The following is a 24,917-nucleotide window of genomic DNA, read 5'->3' as shown; positions in this document are numbered from 1 at the left end:
ATGGGGTGTTGGGGCTGGGATAGTACCTCTCGTGGGAGACATATAGGGCTCCTTCTGGGGTGATTGGTCCACCATTAATCCCCAACCTGTACTCTCACCTGTGGGTCCTAGAAGCTGGCAGCATGCAACAGCAGACACAGCCCAGGAAAAGCTTCGACAGGCCAACTAAACCAGTTGAGGATAATTGATGGGTCTCAATCCCTTGGTGAGTCGGGGACTTTCACTGCATGCGATGACAGGCTCTGGCACATTGAGCAGACGAGACCAATAGTGACTCCAACAGCCAAGCAGGTGATTTATGCAAGTGGCGTAGAGGGAAGTGAGCGGCTCATCAACCTGGGAAGGGAGGCGAAGCAGTAGAAGAAAAACTCTGATCCTAAACCTCTGCAGCCTTGCGTGAGTATCTTCAGGAAAAGAAGAAGCTAAGCAGTAAACCCTACACGAATCGGGAGTGGAGTCCTTAAGACGATTGTGTTGGAGTGTTGTGGGTATCAAGGAGTTAACACTATGCTAAGTGGAAATGCTGACTCAGTTTCATGTGGTGAGTCAGCATCCCAAGAGATGGGGCGCTGCATAATTGATCTATAGCCAGCTAGTATGCAGAGGTATGCTTGACTTCTCCACACTGGATTCTCCCCTGTATGTAGGAAGGCTGATTTATGGTACTTTATGATGCTGCAGGGCTGCAGCTGGAATAAAGCCCTCCTTGCAACACAGCTGGACTCCTGAGTGCTTTATATGGAGCTTCTATCGGTCCAAATACATTGCAACATGTTGGGTGGAGTCCTTGTACGCCTCCTTCCGGTAACTCCTGGGGCCAAAAATATTGCTCTGCTTCCCTTTGGACCATATCAAGAAGGTTGAGAAGGTAGGGCTGCCATAGGTCTGTTCCCCCCGGGAATCGAGGAGGATTTTCACAAGATCGGCAAAAGGTCCACCCAGACGTATGGCAAGGCTGCCGTTTCTTGTGAGGAGAACCAGAACTTACAGGGTTAAACAGTTCTGTGTGACGTCTCACATCCTGGGGCCTGGTTTTGTTCACATACGGGAATCTTTCTTTGCCTGTGAGTTACTTTCGCTTTTAGCTGTTGAGCCGGAGAGAATGTCCGCCCGATCTCCGGGGTGATTTATGATGTTTTTTCTGTACATAATAAAGCCTTCTTAGATTATGCAAGAGGCCTGTGTACAGACTGGGATTTATGACCCACACAAGGCAAAACCGCTGGTGCGATACTCTGCTTGGAGCCAGGAAGAGAGCGTGAGGCTCAAGTCAGCACAGGGAAGCGTGCCCGACTCCATTACATTCCGAAGATTTCTATGGTGGGAAACATCAGGAAAGCTCAAAAGCTGCTTCTTTTGGGGAGAATTTGTATTTTTAAAAAGCTCAACAACTCTGTCCGGATTTTTGCATTTTTAAACGGGGACACCCTGCTGGAGACGATGGCCTTGTCGTGTAGGCAGCCCAGGACCTCCACACACACTGCCCAGGCTTGTATTCTGCCGGGGTCACGTCTGTGCTTCTAACACCCCTGTTTGACTTCAACCTCATGGAGACTCTACATTGTGTCTCAAGGCAGATGGATGCCAACAAAAGGGGGTGGAAGGAAAGAATCTGACTTTAGAGAGAGGAGGTGCAGTCAGAGATGCTTCCGCCAGAAGAGAGCGTGAGGGGGAAAACCACCTTTAGATGACATTTAGGATCCCTGCCTCCATTTCTCAGCCTGAATTGTAATTCAGAATCTTGATTCTGAACTCAGTTCAGAACCTTCAGATCTATCCTCTGGTTGGCCGTCTTCTGGAATATAAACCAGACATGTTTGAGGGTATCATCCAGACCTTCATTTAGTGTGGGCACCTTGGATTTGGAGTCTAGGTATCAATCATAATCCCTGAAAACATGTCTCAGTAACCCTTGGTATCCACACCCACCTGGACCCCCAAGTGAGTCTGAGCTCCTAGAGGAACCCTCTATGGTGAGGTGGGGCACCTCTGGCCCTCCAGATGTGGTTAGACTCAAAGTACCATCAGCCCAAGCAAGGATGGCCAATGGCCAGGGATGATGGGAGTTCTACTGGAACAACATCTGGAGGGACACACTTTCTCCATCTTCTAAAAAAGCTAAATATCTGTATTGTTTCCTCCTCCCTCCGTGATGTGTAACATCTTCCTGATACACTCCAACCAACTGCACACATTCCCTAATCCTGCACCATTTAAGTCCTGAGGCTGCTGCCTTGTGTCCACCTGGTCTGAACCACCCACCATTTCAGTAGGAGTCCTTCGGTTCTCCCACCTTCTGGCCATGTTCCCCCTCCACCTACAGTGGAATTATTCATCTGAATCCCAGGGGCTGGGAGTCCTGAGTGGGGAGACAGCTGTTGGCCCTGCTGGGGGGTTTCTCCTTGGCTGGTCCTTGTGAGAAGAGGATGCTGGACGAGGTGAGCCCTGATCCTAATCCAGCAGGACTTTTCTCATGTTCCCACAAACTGAAACGAGACCTACAAAGATACAGTCTCCCAGGCAAGAGGAAGGACTTACCTCTGAAAGTCTCTGTATTTTTCTGTTTCAAGGAAGGAGTTGAGCTCAGACTTGCAGATCAGATTCTCTCCTGTGCGGAATAAGTAAAACGGAAGTGCTATTTACGTCACTGGAAAAGTATTCAAAAATATTCATGTGTTGAAGAAAGTCTAACAAAGTAGCTGATGTCCCGTTAAGGGCTAATAAAAGTATTATGGTCTCAGCATGTGTGGGCTGCAGGCTGAGGGTGTGGACTGTGGAGCAGGAATACTCGCAATCTCCATTATCCTGAGAGTCTCTTTGTAGATTTTGGAATTCCTACCGCAATATCGGTTCATGAAAAGTTACGGATGGAGTAAATTACACGGTTGCTGTAAACTATCACCCCACACACAAACTCTCACTCACATACAGTCTGTAATTTTGGCAAGCTCACACCCCTTTCCTGTAATACTGGCAATGCACAGCCCTGGGTGTAGAGCCTCCAGCCACAGGCATTGTCTATCATGGAAATGCCCCAGACTGGGGCGGATTATGGATCTTTGGATGCTGATAGACTGTATCTCCGTTTGTAACTGACTCTGACATTGCCTACAAAAAATAAAAGTAATAGAAATGCTTTCAGGGTATACTTACGGATAAACCCTGAAAACCTTTCTATAGCATCCTCACCTCATCTGTCTCCTGAGAAATCTCTATGTGGGACAAGAAGCTACAGTTAGAACTGGATATGGAACAACTGATTGGTTCAAAATTGGGAAAGGAGTACGACAAGGCTGTATATTGTCTCCCTGCTTATTTAACTTGTATGCAGAATTCATCATGCGAAAGGCTGGACTGGATGAATCCCAAGCCGGAATTAAGATCGCCGGAATAAATATCAACAAGCTCAGATATGCAGATGACACAACCTTGATGGCAGAAAGTGAGGAGGAATTAAAGAACGTTTGAATGAGGGTGAAAGAGGAGAGCGCAAAATATGGTTTGAAGCTCAACATCAAAAAAACGAAGATCATGGCCACTGGGCCCATCACCTCCTGGCAAATAGAGTGGACACGACTAAACAACAATAACAACAATGCAGCCGAGGACCAGTGGGGAGAGGACTGAGCTTCCAGGGAGGAAAGGGTGGGGGAATCAGTAGACCCCCCCCCCTTATCAGGCAGAGTGGGCAGAAGGGAGAAGCCAAGGCAGACCCACCACCGGAGATTCCTCCTCCAGCGCCCAAGGATGGAGACATCTCTCCTTTCCTCCCTCTCTCCCTCTCTGCTCCGCTGGGCTTCTATCTCCCAGGGATGCTGCCATTCCTCCCTCAGCCCCCCAACTTCCTCTGCCCTCCTCCCTCCGTCCCACAGTCTCCCCTGCGCCCAGAAACTCCCTTGGCACCGCTCACCCCTCGCCCTCTGCGCAGAATCTCTCCCGGGCGCACCAACCTCTCCATCCGGAGGGGCCTCCCAAGACGGATATGGGGGGGGGTCTCTATCCAGGCCTATTTCACTTCCTTTAACCCTTTCGTGGACTCCGTCTCTCCCTCAAGGCGCAGGAGTACTTCGAGGGATTTCTGCCAGGGGGGAACGGCAGAGGGCGTCATGTTTGGGCCCTGGGTTCAAATCCATTCCTGCTTGGGGGGGTCCTCGTGGAGACCCCCTTGGTGGGCATCACGTTTCAGTTCAGGCAAGAGTGCCCAGGGGGTGCGGGGCAGTTCAGCATCGCTTGAGCCCCCGGGGAAAAGAGACGCGTGTGGAGGGGAGGGCGCTGCAAAGGAGATGGCAGCTGGATTGCATGGATCGGGGCCCTTGAGCACCTCCTGGACCCCCAGGAAAAAGAAACATGGGTGGTGGGGGGGCTCCAAAGGAGATCCTGCCACGCAATCCCTGCAGGTGTTGGGCCCCCCCTTCGCAGCAGGATTGCGGGGATCGGAGCCCCTGCTTATGAGGCCCAGGAGAGGGGCTCTTTTGCGGGCAGGGGTGAAACTAGGCTGGATTTCCCCCGAGTCAAAGACCCGATTGGGGACATTTGCGTCCCCACAAAGACATCCTCAATGGCTCCCTGCTGGAGGCGTCACCTGGTGCGAAAAACCAACCACCCCCGGCTAGCCCACCCCCATAACTACGGCTCTGTTTGCAGGAGGGGGTCTCTGTCTTTTCCTCTTTACCTTCCCCCTAAACCGCCCCCTTTCCCCACGCAGCCTCTTCCCCTCTTTACCTCTTTGTCCTCTCTGGACCTCCGCCTCCCTTCCTCGCTGTTCCGGTTTCCTTCCCCGCAAAATAAAGCGGAGTAGGGGGGTGAGGGGAATTAGTCAACCCACACCCCTCCTCCCCTTCGGAAAACCTCCCACTTTTCACTTTGGGCCCCCTGGAAACTTCCGACCTATAGACACTTCGGGTTCCTTGTCGAAGGCGCGCGCCTCTAGAGCTACGTTTCAGAGCAGCCCCTGCCTGTGTTGGGATGGAAACAGGAAGAGATGGCGCTGCCTTTGGCCTCCTGCTCTTGGGGCTCCGTCGGGAAATGGCCCCCTCCTCCCCCCAAGTCGCCTCTCTCCCCACAGCGGAGAGTGGAAATGGGGGCGGGAGCGGGTGGCTTGCTGTTTGTGTATGAGCTGATGGATTTATGTTTCCCTCCACAGCAGGGTGGCAGCTGCACACTTATTTCCCCTTATTTACTTTTGTGATTGCATCATTTTAATAGAGTTAAGTTGAGGGTCCTACGTAGACTCTTCCTGGCTCCTCAAAAAGGCCAGAAGAACAAGGACATAATCCATGTCTGCTTAAGACTGGGCTAGGTAATAAGGAGGCAGTAATAAGACGCAGGGGCCGTGCTGATTTATTACAATTATTTGTATAGTTTAAATAATATACGTATATACGTATGTGTGACTATTATTATTTATTTACACGATGAAACATCAACATAAAAATCTTCCCTAAGCTGGGTTGCCTTCATAAATATATATCAATATTTATTTGTTTTCCAATTATTGTTTTTCCTATGTCTTTAGCAGTTGTCTTCCAAAAAGAGTGGAAACCCATGTTTGTGAAACCCTTGTGTACACAGTAGTCTGCTTGCAGGAAGACTCCCCTGAAGCATGACTGAAGAATTAGTTCAAAATTATTGTTATTATTATTATTTTATTAAACCAAGCCATTCAGGGTGGCTTCCAACAGAATATTAAAAATACATGAAAACATCAATCATTAAAACCTTCCTTAAACAGAGCTGCCTTCAGATGTCTTCTAAACATCAGATAGTTGTTTATTTCTTTGATATATGATGGGAGGGCTTTCCACAGAGCGGGCGCCACTACTGAGACGGCCCTCTGCCTGGCTCCCTGTAACTTCGCTTCTCGCAGTGAGGGAACCGCCACAAGGCCCTCAGAGCTGGACCTCATTGTCCAAGCAAAACGATGGGGGTGGAGATGCTCCTTCAGGTCTACTGTGCCCAGGCCGTTTAGGGTTTAAAGGTCAGCACCAACACTGAATTGTGCTCGAAAACATACTGGGAGCCAATGCAGGTCTTTCAAGACTGGTGTTGTTATGTGGTCTTGGCCGCTTCCAGTCACCTGTCTAGCTGCCGCATTCTGGATTAGTTGTCGTTTCCAGGCCACCTTCAAAGGTAGCCCCACGTAGAGCGCATTGCAGTAGTCCAAGCAGGAGATAACTAGAGCATGCACCACTCTGGTGAGACAGTCTGCAGGCAGGTAGGGTCTCAGCCTGCATACCAGAGGCAGCTGGTAGACACTGCCCTGGACACAGAATTGACCTGTGCCTCCATGCACAGCTGTGAGTCCAAAATGACTCCCAGGCTGCACACCTGGTCCTTCAGGGGCACAGTTACCCCTTTCAGGACCAGGAATTCTCCAATCTTGCCTGCCCTGTCCCCACAAAACAGTGCATCTGTCTTGTCAGGATTCAACCTCAATCCAGGTGTGCCTGGAGTTCTTCCACAACCACCCACTCACTCACCTTGTCCAAGAATGGAAGATTTGAGCGGGATCTTCCCCTAAACCCAAAGGAAGCAGAAGCCCTGGGGCTGCCACATGGTGCCTCTGAGCGAAAATAGGCTCACGAGGAGACTTCTCTGGTACCTGCAGCCCCTCCTTGCCCGTCTCAGAAGTAGAATTAGAAAAAGTCTTTTCATTATTCAATTGCAGTATGAAGAAAGCACTGTGGGTGTTAAGTTGTGGGTGAACATATCAGACGACACAGCGATTCTTCAAACAGCTCTTGTTTATTGACAGGCCAGAACAGAACTGAACTGAAGGGTTCAGCCAGCCTGCTTATATAGCGCTCCAGTACAACACAACTGTGGGCACAGGCAGGGGGACGTTACTCCAGTCAGTGTAAATTCTTGTTCCACTGGTCTGGAGCATCCTCCCCTTGGGAGATGGGCGTGGCCCTGGCTGACTCCATAAAAGAGCCAAATCGCGCAGCCATTTTCTCTCTCTTGCTGCCATGCTCCTCTCCTGCAGCCATTTTCTTATCGTAATGTAATTTGGCTAGAATTAAGATTGGCGGAAAAAATATCAACAACCTCAGATATGCAGATGACACAACCTTGATGGCAGAAAGTGAGGAGGAATTAAAGAACCTTTTAATGTGGGTGAAAGAGGAAGGCGCAAAATATGGTCTGAAGCTCAACATCAAAAAGCTAAGATCATGGCCACTGGGCCCTTCACCTCCTGGCAAATAGAAGGGGGAGAAATGGAGGCAGTGAGAGATTTTACTTTCTTGGGCTCCATGATCACTGCAGATGGTGACAGCAGCCACGAAATTCAAAGACGCCTGCTCCTTGGGAGAAAAGCAAGAGATTGCATATACGATAGAAAACGCTTTTAGAATAAAAATAAGGTCCAAACAAGTAAAATCAAAAAAGGTTCCAGGAGATTGTTTAGTCATATTCAACTCGATAGAGATGACAAATACAATATTGAGAGTAAGTTACCAAAAGAAATTAATAATTGAAGGAAGACCAATTATCATCTTTAAAGAAATACCAACCAGACTCCTACGCAAAAGAGAAGGATATAAACAGCTAGTAAGTGTTCTAAAAAAGAACGGCATACAACATAGATGGGAGTTCCCACAAGGGATCTCCTTTTTCTATAAAGATAAAAGATTTAAGATCACTGAGATTCAAGAAGTGAGCAAATTTCTGCACAGATATGAGAAAGATCTTGGAAAAGTAGAGGAGAGAGATGGAGGAAGAAATGGAGACCTAGAGGAGAGAAGAAGAAGAAGAGAGAAAGGAAAAGAACAGGAAGATAAGGGAAGGAAGGAAGAAGTGGATGAAGAAGAAGAGGAAGAGGGAGTAGTGGAAGAAGAAGGAGGAGGAGGAGGATACAGAAAACAAAACCACTCAAATTTAAATTATTAGTTGCTTGTAGATTGGAAAGTAAACATAACAATGAATCTGAAAATTTTGTCATGGAATGTGAACGGTGTGAATGAAAAAACCAAAAGGAATAAAATTGTGAATGCCCTGAAAAGAAAGAATCTGGATTTAATCTGTATACAGGAGACACACGTGACCAAAAAGCACAAACATATTTTGATAAACAAAAAACTTGGGGTTGAGTTTATAAATTCTATTGCGGGGGGAAAAAGAGGGGTAGCGATATACGTCAAAGAAAAATGGGAACCCAAATTGATTTGTAAAGATGATGAAGGTAGGATTTTGGGGGTACAAATTAATTTCCAGGGTGAAAAACTTAACGTGATAAACATATATGCCCCGAACCTGAATAAACTGGAATTTTTTAAGAAACTGGAACAAATATTACTAGAGTTAGAGTGTAACAAGATGATATTATTGGGAGATTTTAATGGAGTGCCGGCACCAGAAATTGACAGACAAACAGAAAGGGAAAAACGTAACCAAGGGAAACTGCCAAGATCCTTTAATAACTTGGAGGAAAATTTGAATTTAGTAGACATCTGGAGACACAAACACCCAATAGAGAAGCAATTCACCTTTTTTCCAGAACCACATAAGAGCTGGGGCAGAATTGATCAAATCTGGGTCTCAAGAGAACTTACATTAAGAACTCTAAAATGTGAAATTCAACCGAGAACCCTCTCTGATCACAATTCGATAATGTTGGAAATAAAAGGTGTATCACAGAGCGGGTTCAGATGGAGAATGAATGAATATTTATTGGAGAATGAAGAAGTCATTGAAAAGGCCAAAGCCACTTTAAAAGATTATTTCATTTTGAATCTTAATAAAGAAACAAGTATAGATGTAGTCTGGGATGCTAGTAAAGCGGTCCTAAGAGGTTTTTTTATTCAGCAAAATAGCTATAAGAGGAAAGTAAGAGAACAAAAGAAAGAGGAAATTCTTAGTCAGTTAAGAGAATGCGAGAAAAAATTAATAGCAAATCCGAAAGACAAACAAAATATACAAAGAACAAAAATATTACAAACACAGTATTCAATGCTAACAAGTCAAGAAATTGAATGGAAAATTAAGTTAACGAAACGAAAATACTTCGAATCAGCTAACAAAACAGGTAAATTATTAGCTTGGCAACTGCGAAGAAGGCAAAAACAAAATGTGATAAATAAGATAAAAATGGAGGAGCAATTGATAGAAGACCCAAAAGAAATACAGGAAAATTTCCTCAAATTTTATGAGAAATTTTATAAAAAGGTAGAGGAAGAAATAATCCGAATAGAAAAATACTTAGAAGACTGCAGCAGGAAGACTATAACAGAGGAAGAAAGAACCCAATTAAATAAACCCATAAAAGTAGAAGAGGTCCAGGATGCGATAAGAAAGATGAAATTAGGAAAAGCCCCGGGACCGGATGGATTGTCAGCTAAATATTATAAAGTATTAGAAAATCAATTAACACCAGTGCTATGTGACATTATGAATAATATATTGAGAGGAGGAAGGATACCAGAAACATGGAAAGAGGCCTACATCACGATGATCCCTAAACCCGATACGGACAAACTTAATATTAAAAATTATAGGCCCATATCATTATCAAATAACGATTACAAAATCTTCGCAGAGGTAATGGCAAGTAGACTCAAAAGATGTCTAGCAAATCTAATTCATAAGGATCAAGCAGGATTCCTTCCAAATAGGTTACTCAAAGACAATGTAAGGCATACCATAAATATCATTGAATATTTGGAGTGTAAGAATGAAGTACCTGTGGCGCTGATTTTTATCGATGCGGAGAAGGCATTCGACAATGTCTCATGGCCGTTCCTACTAAAAAGCATGGAGAAAGCAGGGCTAGAGGGTGAATTTATGGAAGGAATAAAAGCAATCTATACGAATCAATCTGCCAAATTGATTATAAACAACAATTTAACAAATTCATTTAAAATTGAAAAAGGAACAAGACAAGGTTGCCCTCTATCCCCGCTTTTATTCATTATGGTATTAGAGGTAATTACGAACAAAATAAGAGCAACACCAGAGATTCGAGGGATCAAAGTAGGAACGAAAGAACACTAACTAAAAGCGTATGCAGACGATTTGATGTTATCCCTAGAAGAGCCGCAAAAAAGCGTCAGTAAGGCCCTGGAATTATTAGAAGAATATGGCAAACTATCCGGTATTGAATAAATCAAAGACAAAAATGCTGACTAAAAATCTGGGAAAAGATGAAGGAGAAAAATTAGAGATACAGAATGGAATCAAGGTGGCTAAAAAAATAAAATATCTAGGAATTTGGCTAACTACAAAAAATATAAACTTAATTCAGGATAATTACTTGACAACATGGAAGGAAATTAAAAAAGATCTAGATACGTGGAACAGAGTGAAACTTTCGTGGTCGGGAAGGATGGCAGCAATAAAAATGAACATACTCCCAAGAATGTTATTCTTGTTCCAAAACAGCCCTGTGATTAGAGGTTCCACAATGTTTAAGGATTGGCAGAAAACTCTTTCGAAATTTATATGGCAAGGGAAAAGACCGAGAATTAGATTCAAATTACTCACAGATCGAAAAGAAAGAGGGGGATTCTCGGTGCCAAATTTGAAATTATACTTCGAGGCCTCCTGCCTTTGTTGGATCAAAGATTGGATTAATTTGGAAAACATCGACCTGTTAGACCTAGAAGGTTTCAACAATAGGTTCGGTTGGCACGCCTACTTGTGGCTAAATAAAGAAAAGGTACATAAAGGGTTTTCAAGTCATATTATTAGAGGACCACTATATGAAGTTTGGGAGAAAAATAAAAAACTTTTAGAATGGAAGACGCCCTGGTGGTTATCACCAATTGACATTTTAACAACCAAAAAAGCAAATATGGAAGGAGAAAGATTGACCTACGAAGACCTACTGATCAGATCAGAAAGTGGCTGGAAATTGAGAACATATGAAGAGCTGAAAGACAAATTAACAGGCTGGCTGCAGTATCATCAAATAAACGCAATATGGATGGAAGACAAAAAAGTAGGGATAAGTGAGAAAAAATCTAAATTTCAGATAGAAATAATTGAAGGCAAAACCAAGTTATTATCCAAAATGTATGATATATTATTGGAATGGGACACTAAAGATGAAGAAATAAAGGAGGTTATGACAAAATGGGCAATGGATTTGGGATACAATATAGAATATGAAAAGTGGTCGAAATTATGGAGTTATGGAATGAAATTCACGGCATGCGTCACGCTTAGAGAAAATTTAGAAAAAAAGATGTATAGGTGGTACATCACACCAGCAAAATTAGGAAAAATGTACAAAACAGGAAATAAGGCCTGCTGGAAGTGTAAAATCAAAGAAGGCAATTTCTACCATATGTGGTGGACTTGCGAGGAAATGAAGAAATTTTGGGACCTGATTTATAACAAGTTAAAAAAAATATTTAAATACACTTTCCCTAAAAGACCAGAGGCCTTCCTATTAGGAATAATTGGGGATGAAATTAAAAAAGCAGATAAAACACTATTCCAATATTCGACAGTAGTGGCTAGAATATTAATTGCACAAAATTGGAAAAGTTCAAATACCCCAACGGTCAGAGATTAGCAAACAAAATTATTTGAATATGTTGAATTAGCAAAAATGACGCAAAAAATTAGAAACCAAAGAAATACAAAGTTTATTAGCGATTGGAATAAATTTATGGTATATATTGAAGGAAACTATAGAAACTTAAAAACTACAGCAGGTCTGATATAAATCTTATGATGCGCAAACCATTAACAACTCTTAGCTGCAGAAAAAAGAAAGAATTTTTATCAAGAAGCCCAAAATCGGGAGGGAAGGAGGTCAATATGTGTGTAGAGGAAAGATCTAAATATCTAAAGATATAAAGATTCAAGGAGTAAGACAAGGAACTGTAACGGAAATTGATGCTATTTTTGTGTTATGTATCGATATTTTTTCTTTTTTCCCCCTTTCTTTTTTCTGTAACTGTTGTTTTGTTTTTTCTTTTGGTTATTTAAGTGAAATTCAATAAAAAGAAATAAAAAAAAACAAAAGCTTTTGCATATTCAATGAAGCAGAATTAGATGTCTTTCTGGAACTCTCTAGCTTTCTCCATAATCCAGCGCATGTTTGCAATTTGGTTTCTGGTTCCTCTGCCTCTTCTAAATCCAGCTTGCACTTCTGGGAGTTCTCGGTCCACATACTGCTTAAGCCTGCATTGTAGAATTTTAAGCATAACCTTGCTCGCATGTGAAATGAGTGCAATTGTGCGGTAGTTGGAGCATTCTTTGGGATTGGGATGTAGAGTGTTCTCCAATCCTCTGGCCACTGCTGAGTTTTCCAAACTTGCTGGCATATTGAGTGTAGCACCTTAACAGCATCATCTTTTAAAATTTTAAATAGTTCAGCTGGAATACCATCACCTCCACTGGCCTTGTTATTTGCAGAGCTTTCTAAGGCCCATTTGACTTCACTCTACAGGATGTCTGGCTCAGGGTCTCCAGGATGTCTGGCTCAAGTGGTGGAATTAGGCATAGCTAAAAATTACTTATCCATGCAAATTGAGAAGGGCAAAAATGGATCTTTCTTGGTTCATCAAACTGCAAAAATTGATGATCTTGTTGAAATGCTATGTTTAGAAAATGCAAATGGGAAGGAAACACCTATGGTGTGTGGTTTCACCTTTACAGGTGAAGATAAGTCATTTCCTAACAAAACTTTGTATTGCTCAGCTATAGGCAAGCTAAATTTCATTCAAAGAATCTCAAGACCAGATATAACTTATGCTTTTCACTTTCTGGCAAAATTTGTGGAAAAGCCCACAACGGAATGTTTCTCTGCTCTTAAGAGAGTGGTAATGTACCTTAAACATACCAAACATTATAGGTTGCAGTTTACAAGTATTGACAAAGGTTTTGAAATTTTCTGCGATGCATCTCATGCAGTGGCACAAAATAATTGCAGGGGTGTGTCTGGTATGGTGTTTTGTTATAATGGTTGTCCATTTGAATGGAGGTCCCAGACACAAACCATTAATTGTCTCTCCACAACAGAGAATGAATTATGTGCATGCGTTCAAGCCACTCGTGATATAGAATGGTATCTGCAAGTATTTGCCGACCTACAGATGCAAGTAACACTACCAGTAAAAGTTTACCTTGATTCCCAGAGTGGACTCGCTATCCTGTGTTCAGAGACCAATACGCAGCACACTAGAGTCTTAAGGTTACGTTTACAGTTTGTAAAGAAACTAATTGCTGATGAAATGATTGTATTTCGGTATGTTCCAGGTGACAATCAAATTGCAGACATTTTTACTAAAGCTCTTCCAAAGGTTACACATGAAAGACATGTACAAAATATGCTTTATGTTTTTGTTCCACAATAATGAACCGCAGGAGAAATGTTGAATGGTCACTTTAAAATGTGAAGGTTCATTATTGTTTCACAAGTTGTGCATGTCTTGAAGGGCCAGAGCCAGGGCAAATAACGAGACCCAGGCTTGCAGCTGTGAAACATAGCAGGTGCTGCTGAGGTGTGTTAATCAAGCTGTGTCAGCATTTGGGCATAGTATATAATGAGCAGCAACTAGCTCCCTCATTACCCTGGGGGATGGGTTGGTGGTTGGGTCTGGTTTGTTGTTGATGTATTTAGTGTATAAGGAGTTTTTGTTTTTGTTATTAAAACCTTGTTTAAGTTATTTTTGAGTCCCTTTTTAATGCATGGTCTCCCCAGCAAGCTCTCTGCAGCGCTACTAAACAGCAAATAGCAAAGAGTTTTCACTTCAACTGAAGCTCCTTCCACACTCTATACATTCAAATGGTTTTTCCCATGTGTGTTCGTTGATGTCGTTTACAGTGTCCACTTTGACTGAAGCTCTTTCCACACTCTATACATTCAAATGGTTGTTCCCCTGTGTGAGTTCGTTGATGTTCTCTTAAGTGTTCCCTTTGACTGAAGGTTTTCCCACACTGCATACAATTAAATGGTTTCTCCCCTGTGTGAGTTCGCTGATGTTTTCTAAGGGTTTCACTTAGACTGAAGCTCTTTCCACACTCTATACATTTAAATGGTTTCTCCCCTGTATGAGTTCGTTGATGTTGTCTATATTGTCCACTTTGACTGAAGCTCTTTCCACACTCTATACATTTGAATGGTTTTTCCCCTGTGTGAGTTCGTTGATGTTGTCTATAGTGTCCACTTCGACTGAAGCTCTTTCCACACTCTATACATTTGAATGGTTTTTCCCCTGTGTGAGTTCGCTGATGTTCTCTATAGTGTCCACTTTTATTGAAACTTTTCCCACACTCTATACATTTAAATGGTTTCTCCCCTGCGTGAGTTCGATGATGTTGTTGAAGTTTCTCACTTTGACTGAAGCTCTTTCCACACTCTATACATTTAAATGCTTTCTCCACTGTGTGAGTTCGTTGATGTAGTCTATAGTGTCCACTTTGACTGAAGCTCTTTCCACACTCTATACATTTAAATGGTTTTTCCCCTGTGTGAATTCGTTGATGTAGTCTAAGTTTCTCACTATGAGCGAAGCTCTTTCCACAGTCTATACATTTAAATGGTTTCTCCCCTGTGTGAGTTAGATGATGTCGTCGAAGTTTCCCACTATTAGAGAAGCTCTTTCCACACTCTATACATTTAAATGGTTTCTCCCCTGTGTGAGTTCGATGATGTAGTCGAAGTTTCCCACTATCACTGAAGCTCTTTCCACACTCCATGCATCTGAATGGTTTCTCACCTGTGTGAGTTCGCTGATGTATTCTAAGGTTTCCCCTTTGACTGAAGCTCTTTCCACACTCTATACATTCAAATGGTTTCTCACCTGTGTGAGTCCGTTGATGTAGTCGAAGTTTCCCACTATCACTGAAGCTCTTTCCACACTCTATACATTTAAATGGTTTCTCCCCTGTGTGAGTTTGATGAGGTAGTCGAAGTTTCCCACTATCACTGAAGCTCTTTCCACACTCCATGCATCTGAATGGTTTCTCCCCTGTGTGAGTTCGATGATGTATTCTAAGGGTTTGACTTCGACTGAAGCTCTTTCCACACTCTGTACATTCAAATGGTTTCTTCGTTATTCCTTTTGAATTTACAGATGGCCCCCAGAACTCTTGCCTGTCTTCTCCATCATCTGCTTCAGAGTGCAGGGAGACAAAATCCTGTTGGTGTTTCAAGGGAGAGAACAAAGGAATATGACACACATCAAGTTCAATTGGCAGTCATCCCAATTAGTATTTATAATTATGATGTGCCACCAGATCTCGTGCCCGTTTTCTCACACAGGACTATCCTAGTGTAAATTCTCTGCCCAGGCCTCTCTCACTGTCCTTTCTCCATTTGCATCACTCCTGGACGTACCTCCTCTATTTCAAGGCGGAATCTGTGTCACACTGAAGAAGCTCGATATTAAACATCAATATATAACTGCACTTAATGGAAACTTCAGCCTTGGATATTTAGCACTGATTCATTCATGGGATGAAGCTATTAGTTTTATTGCTGGAGACACAAATTTATTCCTGAGATATCAAATACATTAATAGTATTATGTCATGGGGTGTTGGGGCTGGGATAGTACCTCTCGTGGGAGACATATAGGGCTCCTTCTGGGGTGATTGGTCCACCATTAATCCCCAACCTGTACTCTCACCTGTGGGTCCTAGAAGCTGGCAGCATGCAACAGCAGACACAGCCCAGGAAAAGCTTCGACAGGCCAACTAAACCAGTTGAGGATAATTGATGGGTCTCAATCCCTTGGTGAGTCGGGGACTTTCACTGCATGCGATGACAGGCTCTGGCACATTGAGCAGACGAGACCAATAGTGACTCCAACAGCCAAGCAGGTGATTTATGCAAGTGGCGTAGAGGGAAGTGAGCGGCTCATCAACCTGGGAAGGGAGGCGAAGCAGTAGAAGAAAAACTCTGATCCTAAACCTCTGCAGCCTTGCGTGAGTATCTTCAGGAAAAGAAGAAGCTAAGCAGTAAACCCTACACGAATCGGGAGTGGAGTCCTTAAGACGATTGTGTTGGAGTGTTGTGGGTATCAAGGAGTTAACACTATGCTAAGTGGAAATGCTGACTCAGTTTCATGTGGTGAGTCAGCATCCCAAGAGATGGGGCGCTGCATAATTGATCTATAGCCAGCTAGTATGCAGAGGTATGCTTGACTTCTCCACACTGGATTCTCCCCTGTATGTAGGAAGGCTGATTTATGGTACTTTATGATGCTGCAGGGCTGCAGCTGGAATAAAGCCCTCCTTGCAACACAGCTGGACTCCTGAGTGCTTTATATGGAGCTTCTATCGGTCCAAATACATTGCAACATGTTGGGTGGAGTCCTTGTACGCCTCCTTCCGGTAACTCCTGGGGCCAAAAATATTGCTCTGCTTCCCTTTGGACCATATCAAGAAGGTTGAGAAGGTAGGGCTGCCATAGGTCTGTTCCCCCCGGGAATCGAGGAGGATTTTCACAAGATCGGCAAAAGGTCCACCCAGACGTATGGCAAGGCTGCCGTTTCTTGTGAGGAGAACCAGAACTTACAGGGTTAAACAGTTCTGTGTGACGTCTCACATCCTGGGGCCTGGTTTTGTTCACATACGGGAATCTTTCTTTGCCTGTGAGTTACTTTCGCTTTTAGCTGTTGAGCCGGAGAGAATGTCCGCCCGATCTCCGGGGTGATTTATGATGTTTTTTCTGTACATAATAAAGCCTTCTTAGATTATGCAAGAGGCCTGTGTACAGACTGGGATTTATGACCCACACAAGGCAAAACCGCTGGTGCGATACTCTGCTTGGAGCCAGGAAGAGAGCGTGAGGCTCAAGTCAGCACAGGGAAGCGTGCCCGACTCCATTACATTCCGAAGATTTCTATGGTGGGAAACATCAGGAAAGCTCAAAAGCTGCTTCTTTTGGGGAGAATTTGTATTTTTAAAAAGCTCAACAACTCTGTCCGGATTTTTGCATTTTTAAACGGGGACACCCTGCTGGAGACGATGGCCTTGTCGTGTAGGCAGCCCAGGACCTCCACACACACTGCCCAGGCTTGTATTCTGCCGGGGTCACGTCTGTGCTTCTAACACCCCTGTTTGACTTCAACCTCATGGAGACTCTACATTGTGTCTCAAGGCAGATGGATGCCAACAAAAGGGGGTGGAAGGAAAGAATCTGACTTTAGAGAGAGGAGGTGCAGTCAGAGATGCTTCCGCCAGAAGAGAGCGTGAGGGGGAAAACCACCTTTAGATGACATTTAGGATCCCTGCCTCCATTTCTCAGCCTGAATTGTAATTCAGAATCTTGATTCTGAACTCAGTTCAGAACCTTCAGATCTATCCTCTGGTTGGCCGTCTTCTGGAATATAAACCAGACATGTTTGAGGGTATCATCCAGACCTTCATTTAGTGTGGGCACCTTGGATTTGGAGTCTAGGTATCAATCATAATCCCTGAAAACATGTCTCAGTAACCCTTGGTATCCACACCCACCTGGACCCCCAAGTGAGTCTGAGCTCCTAGAGGAACCCTCTATGGTGAGGTGGGGCACCTCTGGCCCTCCAGATGTGGTTAGACTCAAAGTACCATCAGCCCAAGCAAGGATGGCCAATGGCCAGGGATGATGGGAGTTCTATTGGAACAACATCTGGAGGGACACACTTTCTCCATCTTCTAAAAAAGCTAAATATCTGTATTGTTTCCTCCTCCCTCCGTGATGTGTAACATCTTCCTGATACACTCCAACCAACTGCACACATTCCCTAATCCTGCACCATTTAAGTCCTGAGGCTGCTGCCTTGTGTCCACCTGGTCTGAACCACCCACCATTTCAGTAGGAGTCCTTCGGTTCTCCCACCTTCTGGCCATGTTCCCCCTCCACCTACAGTGGAATTATTCATCTGAATCCCAGGGGCTGGGAGTCCTGAGTGGGGAGACAGCTGTTGGCCCTGCTGGGGGGTTTCTCCTTGGCTGGTCCTTGTGAGAAGAGGATGCTGGACGAGGTGAGCCCTGATCCTAATCCAGCAGGACTTTTCTCATGTTCCCACAAACTGAAACGAGACCTACAAAGATACAGTCTCCCAGGCAAGAGGAAGGACTTACCTCTGAAAGTCTCTGTATTTTTCTGTTTCAAGGAAGGAGTTGAGCTCAGACTTGCAGATCAGATTCTCTCCTGTGCGGAATAAGTAAAACGGAAGTGCTATTTACGTCACTGGAAAAGTATTCAAAAATATTCATGTGTTGAAGAAAGTCTAACAAAGTAGCTGATGTCCCGTTAAGGGCTAATAAAAGTATTATGGTCTCAGCATGTGTGGGCTGCAGGCTGAGGGTGTGGACTGTGGAGCAGGAATACTCGCAATCTCCATTATCCTGAGAGTCTCTTTGTAGATTTTGGAATTCCTACCGCAATATCGGTTCATGAAAAGTTACGGATGGAGTAAATTACACGGTTGCTGTAAACTATCACCCCACACACAAACTCTCACTCACATACAGTCTGTAATTTTGGCAAGCTCACACCCCTTTCCTGTAATACTGGCAATGCACAGCCCTGGGTGTAGAGCCTCCAGCCACAGGCATTGTCTATCATGGAAATGCCCCAGACTGGGGCGGATTATGGATCTTTGGATGCTGATAGACTGTATCTCCGTTTGTAACTGACTCTGACATTGCCTACAAAAAATAAAAGTAATAGAAATGCTTTCAGGGTATACTTACGGATAAACCCTGAAAACCTTTCTATAGCATCCTCACCTCATCTGTCTCCTGAGAAATCTCTATGTGGGACAAGAAGCTACAGTTAGAACTGGATATGGAACAACTGATTGGTTCAAAATTGGGAAAGGAGTACGACAAGGCTGTATATTGTCTCCCTGCTTATTTAACTTGTATGCAGAATTCATCATGCGAAAGGCTGGACTGGATGAATCCCAAGCCGGAATTAAGATCGCCGGAATAAATATCAACAAGCTCAGATATGCAGATGACACAACCTTGATGGCAGAAAGTGAGGAGGAATTAAAGAACGTTTGAATGAGGGTGAAAGAGGAGAGCGCAAAATATGGTTTGAAGCTCAACATCAAAAAAACGAAGATCATGGCCACTGGGCCCATCACCTCCTGGCAAATAGAGTGGACACGACTAAACAACAATAACAACAATGCAGCCGAGGACCAGTGGGGAGAGGACTGAGCTTCCAGGGAGGAAAGGGTGGGGGAATCAGTAGACCCCCCCCCCTTATCAGGCAGAGTGGGCAGAAGGGAGAAGCCAAGGCAGACCCACCACCGGAGATTCCTCCTCCAGCGCCCAAGGATGGAGACATCTCTCCTTTCCTCCCTCTCTCCCTCTCTGCTCCGCTGGGCTTCTATCTCCCAGGGATGCTGCCATTCCTCCCTCAGCCCCCCAACTTCCTCTGCCCTCCTCCCTCCGTCCCACAGTCTCCCCTGCGCCCAGAAACTCCCTTGGCACCGCTCACCCCTCGCCCTCTGCGCAGAATCTCTCCCGGGCGCACCAACCTCTCCATCCGGAGGGGCCTCCCAAGACGGATATGGGGGGGGGTCTCTATCCAGGCCTATTTCACTTCCTTTAACCCTTTCGTGGACTCCGTCTCTCCCTCAAGGCGCAGGAGTACTTCGAGGGATTTCTGCCAGGGGGGAACGGCAGAGGGCGTCATGTTTGGGCCCTGGGTTCAAATCCATTCCTGCTTGGGGGGGTCCTCGTGGAGACCCCCTTGGTGGGCATCACGTTTCAGTTCAGGCAAGAGTGCCCAGGGGGTGCGGGGCAGTTCAGCATCGCTTGAGCCCCCGGGGAAAAGAGACGCGTGTGGAGGGGAGGGCGCTGCAAAGGAGATGGCAGCTGGATTGCATGGATCGGGGCCCTTGAGCACCTCCTGGACCCCCAGGAAAAAGAAACATGGGTGGTGGGGGGGCTCCAAAGGAGATCCTGCCACGCAATCCCTGCAGGTGTTGGGCCCCCCCTTCGCAGCAGGATTGCGGGGATCGGAGCCCCTGCTTATGAGGCCCAGGAGAGGGGCTCTTTTGCGGGCAGGGGTGAAACTAGGCTGGATTTCCCCCGAGTCAAAGACCCGATTGGGGACATTTGCGTCCCCACAAAGACATCCTCAATGGCTCCCTGCTGGAGGCGTCACCTGGTGCGAAAAACCAACCACCCCCGGCTAGCCCACCCCCATAACTACGGCTCTGTTTGCAGGAGGGGGTCTCTGTCTTTTCCTCTTTACCTTCCCCCTAAACCGCCCCCTTTCCCCACGCAGCCTCTTCCCCTCTTTACCTCTTTGTCCTCTCTGGACCTCCGCCTCCCTTCCTCGCTGTTCCGGTTTCCTTCCCCGCAAAATAAAGCGGAGTAGGGGGGTGAGGGGAATTAGTCAACCCACACCCCTCCTCCCCTTCGGAAAACCTCCCACTTTTCACTTTGGGCCCCCTGGAAACTTCCGACCTATAGACACTTCGGGTTCCTTGTCGAAGGCGCGCGCCTCTAGAGCTACGTTTCAGAGCAGCCCCTGCCTGTGTTGGGATGGAAACAGGAAGAGATGGCGCTGCCTTTGGCCTCCTGCTCTTGGGGCTCCGTCGGGAAATGGCCCCCTCCTCCCCCCAAGTCGCCTCTCTCCCCACAGCGGAGAGTGGAAATGGGGGCGGGAGCGGGTGGCTTGCTGTTTGTGTATGAGCTGATGGATTTATGTTTCCCTCCACAGCAGGGTGGCAGCTGCACACTTATTTCCCCTTATTTACTTTTGTGATTGCATCATTTTAATAGAGTTAAGTTGAGGGTCCTACGTAGACTCTTCCTGGCTCCTCAAAAAGGCCAGAAGAACAAGGACATAATCCATGTCTGCTTAAGACTGGGCTAGGTAATAAGGAGGCAGTAATAAGACGCAGGGGCCGTGCTGATTTATTACAATTATTTGTATAGTTTAAATAATATACGTATATACGTATGTGTGACTATTATTATTTATTTACACGATGAAACATCAACATAAAAATCTTCCCTAAGCTGGGTTGCCTTCATAAATATATATCAATATTTATTTGTTTTCCAATTATTGTTTTTCCTATGTCTTTAGCAGTTGTCTTCCAAAAAGAGTGGAAACCCATGTTTGTGAAACCCTTGTGTACACAGTAGTCTGCTTGCAGGAAGACTCCCCTGAAGCATGACTGAAGAATTAGTTCAAAATTATTGTTATTATTATTATTTTATTAAACCAAGCCATTCAGGGTGGCTTCCAACAGAATATTAAAAATACATGAAAACATCAATCATTAAAACCTTCCTTAAACAGAGCTGCCTTCAGATGTCTTCTAAACATCAGATAGTTGTTTATTTCTTTGATATATGATGGGAGGGCTTTCCACAGAGCGGGCGCCACTACTGAGACGGCCCTCTGCCTGGCTCCCTGTAACTTCGCTTCTCGCAGTGAGGGAACCGCCACAAGGCCCTCAGAGCTGGACCTCATTGTCCAAGCAAAACGATGGGGGTGGAGATGCTCCTTCAGGTCTACTGTGCCCAGGCCGTTTAGGGTTTAAAGGTCAGCACCAACACTGAATTGTGCTCGAAAACATACTGGCAGCCAGTGTAGGTCTTTCAAGACTGGTGTTGTTATGTGGTCTTGGCCGCTTCCAGTCACCTGTCTAGCTGCCGCATTCTGGATTAGTTGTCGTTTCCAGGCCACCTTCAAAGGTAGCCCCACGTAGAGCGCATTGCAGTAGTCCAAGCAGGAGATAACTAGAGCATGCACCACTCTGGTGAGACAGTCTGCAGGCAGGTAGGGTCTCAGCCTGCATACCAGAGGCAGCTGGTAGACACTGCCCTGGACACAGAATTGACCTGTGCCTCCATGCACAGCTGTGAGTCCAAAATGACTCCCAGGCTGCACACCTGGTCCTTCAGGGGCACAGTTACCCCTTTCAGGACCAGGAATTCTCCAATCTTGCCTGCCCTGTCCCCACAAAACAGTGCATCTGTCTTGTCAGGATTCAACCTCAATCCAGGTGTGCCTGGAGTTCTTCCACAACCACCCACTCACTCACCTTGTCCAAGAATGGAAGATTTGAGCGGGATCTTCCCCTAAACCCAAAGGAAGCAGAAGCCCTGGGGCTGCCACATGGTGCCTCTGAGCGAAAATAGGCTCACGAGGAGACTTCTCTGGTACCCGCAGCCCCTCCTTGCCCGTCTCAGAAGTAGAATTAGAAAAAGTCTTTTCATTATTCAATTGCAGTATGAAGAAAGCACTGTGGGTGTTAAGTTGTGGGTGAACATATCAGACGACACAGCGATTCTTCAAACAGCTCTTGTTTATTCACAGGCCAGAACAGAACTGAACTGAAGGGTTCAGCCAGCCTGCTTATATAGCGCTCCAGTACAACACAACTGTGGGCACAGGCAGGGGGACGTTACTCCAGTCAGTGTAAATTCTTGTTCCACTGGTCTGGAGCATCCTCCCCTTGGGAGATGGGCGTGGCCCTGGCTGACTCCATAAAAGAGCCAAATCGCGCAGCCATTTTCTCTCTCTTGCTGCCATGCTCCTCTCCTGCAGCCATTTTCTTATCGTAATGTAATTTGGCTAGAATTAAGATTGGCGGAAAAAATATCAACAACCTCAGATATGCAGATGACACAACCTTGATGGCAGAAAGTGAGGAGGAATTAAAGAACCTTTTAATGTGGGTGAAAGAGGAAGGCGCAAAATATGGTCTGAAGCTCAACATCAAAAAGCTAAGATCATGGCCACTGGGCCCTTCACCTCCTGGCAAATAGAAGGGGGAGAAATGGAGGCAGTGAGAGATTTTACTTTCTTGGGCTCCATGATCACTGCAGATGGTGACAGCAGCCACGAAATTCAAAGACGCCTGCTCCTTGGGAGAAAAGCAAGAGATTGCATATACGATAGAAAACGCTTTTAGAATAAAAATAAGGTCCAAACAAGTAAAATCAAAAAAGGTTCCAGGAGATTGTTTAGTCATATTCAACTCGATAGAGATGACAAATACAATATTGAGAGTAAGTTACCAAAAGAAATTAATAATTGAAGGAAGACCAATTATCATCTTTAAAGAAATACCAACCAGACTCCTACGCAAAAGAGAAGGATATAAACAGCTAGTAAGTGTTCTAAAAAAGAACGGCATACAACATAGATGGGAGTTCCCACAAGGGATCTCCTTTTTCTATAAAGATAAAAGATTTAAGATCACTGAGATTCAAGAAGTGAGCAAATTTCTGCACAGATATGAGAAAGATCTTGGAAAAGTAGAGGAGAGAGATGGAGGAAGAAATGGAGACCTAGAGGAGAGAAGAAGAAGAAGAGAGAAAGGAAAAGAACAGGAAGATAAGGGAAGGAAGGAAGAAGTGGATGAAGAAGAAGAGGAAGAGGGAGTAGTGGAAGAAGAAGGAGGAGGAGGAGGATACAGAAAACAAAACCACTCAAATTTAAATTATTAGTTGCTTGTAGATTGGAAAGTAAACATAACAATGAATCTGAAAATTTTGTCATGGAATGTGAACGGTGTGAATGAAAAAACCAAAAGGAATAAAATTGTGAATGCCCTGAAAAGAAAGAATCTGGATTTAATCTGTATACAGGAGACACACGTGACCAAAAAGCACAAACATATTTTGATAAACAAAAAACTTGGGGTTGAGTTTATAAATTCTATTGCGGGGGGAAAAAGAGGGGTAGCGATATACGTCAAAGAAAAATGGGAACCCAAATTGATTTGTAAAGATGATGAAGGTAGGATTTTGGGGGTACAAATTAATTTCCAGGGTGAAAAACTTAACGTGATAAACATATATGCCCCGAACCTGAATAAACTGGAATTTTTTAAGAAACTGGAACAAATATTACTAGAGTTAGAGTGTAACAAGATGATATTATTGGGAGATTTTAATGGAGTGCCGGCACCAGAAATTGACAGACAAACAGAAAGGGAAAAACGTAACCAAGGGAAACTGCCAAGATCCTTTAATAACTTGGAGGAAAATTTGAATTTAGTAGACATCTGGAGACACAAACACCCAATAGAGAAGCAATTCACCTTTTTTCCAGAACCACATAAGAGCTGGGGCAGAATTGATCAAATCTGGGTCTCAAGAGAACTTACATTAAGAACTCTAAAATGTGAAATTCAACCGAGAACCCTCTCTGATCACAATTCGATAATGTTGGAAATAAAAGGTGTATCACAGAGCGGGTTCAGATGGAGAATGAATGAATATTTATTGGAGAATGAAGAAGTCATTGAAAAGGCCAAAGCCACTTTAAAAGATTATTTCATTTTGAATCTTAATAAAGAAACAAGTATAGATGTAGTCTGGGATGCTAGTAAAGCGGTCCTAAGAGGTTTTTTTATTCAGCAAAATAGCTATAAGAGGAAAGTAAGAGAACAAAAGAAAGAGGAAATTCTTAGTCAGTTAAGAGAATGCGAGAAAAAATTAATAGCAAATCCGAAAGACAAACAAAATATACAAAGAACAAAAATATTACAAACACAGTATTCAATGCTAACAAGTCAAGAAATTGAATGGAAAATTAAGTTAACGAAACGAAAATACTTCGAATCAGCTAACAAAACAGGTAAATTATTAGCTTGGCAACTGCGAAGAAGGCAAAAACAAAATGTGATAAATAAGATAAAAATGGAGGAGCAATTGATAGAAGACCCAAAAGAAATACAGGAAAATTTCCTCAAATTTTATGAGAAATTTTATAAAAAGGTAGAGGAAGAAATAATCCGAATAGAAAAATACTTAGAAGACTGCAGCAGGAAGACTATAACAGAGGAAGAAAGAACCCAATTAAATAAACCCATAAAAGTAGAAGAGGTCCAGGATGCGATAAGAAAGATGAAATTAGGAAAAGCCCCGGGACCGGATGGATTGTCAGCTAAATATTATAAAGTATTAGAAAATCAATTAACACCAGTGCTATGTGGCATTATGAATAATATATTGAGAGGAGGAAGGATACCAGAAACATGGAAAGA

The 24,917-nt window shown here is 44.3% G+C and overlaps 1 protein-coding gene and 1 long non-coding RNA gene across 4 annotated transcripts in view; both read right to left on the bottom strand.

The window, feature by feature from the left end:
- Positions 1-105: 105 nt before the first annotated feature.
- Positions 106-20,390, bottom strand: LOC310757416. The gene is made up of 4 exons (XR_014545182.1): positions 20,206-20,390; positions 18,022-18,091; positions 2,539-2,608; positions 106-336 (listed from the first exon to the last, which is right to left on the bottom strand). It is a non-coding gene; the product is annotated as an uncharacterized lncRNA (long non-coding RNA).
- LOC310757029 (uncharacterized protein) overlaps positions 13,208-24,917 on the bottom strand; it is a 38,607-nt gene continuing 26,897 nt past the window's right edge. For all 3 annotated transcript variants that reach the window (XM_083602120.1, XM_083602122.1, XM_083602121.1), the window contains one exon: positions 13,208-15,569. In XM_083602120.1, coding sequence (XP_083458246.1) covers positions 13,732-14,901 — 1,170 coding nt within the window. In that variant the 5' untranslated portion in view covers positions 14,902-15,569 and the 3' untranslated portion in view covers positions 13,208-13,731. The remainder of the gene's footprint in view (positions 15,570-24,917) is intronic.

Source organism: Podarcis filfolensis (genome assembly GCF_964270895.1).
Source record: "Podarcis filfolensis genome assembly, chromosome: 2".
Lineage (NCBI taxonomy): Eukaryota > Metazoa > Chordata > Lepidosauria > Squamata > Lacertidae > Podarcis > Podarcis filfolensis.
The sequence above is the reverse complement of the archived record's forward strand: the minus strand, read 5'-3'. Positions and strand labels throughout refer to the sequence as shown.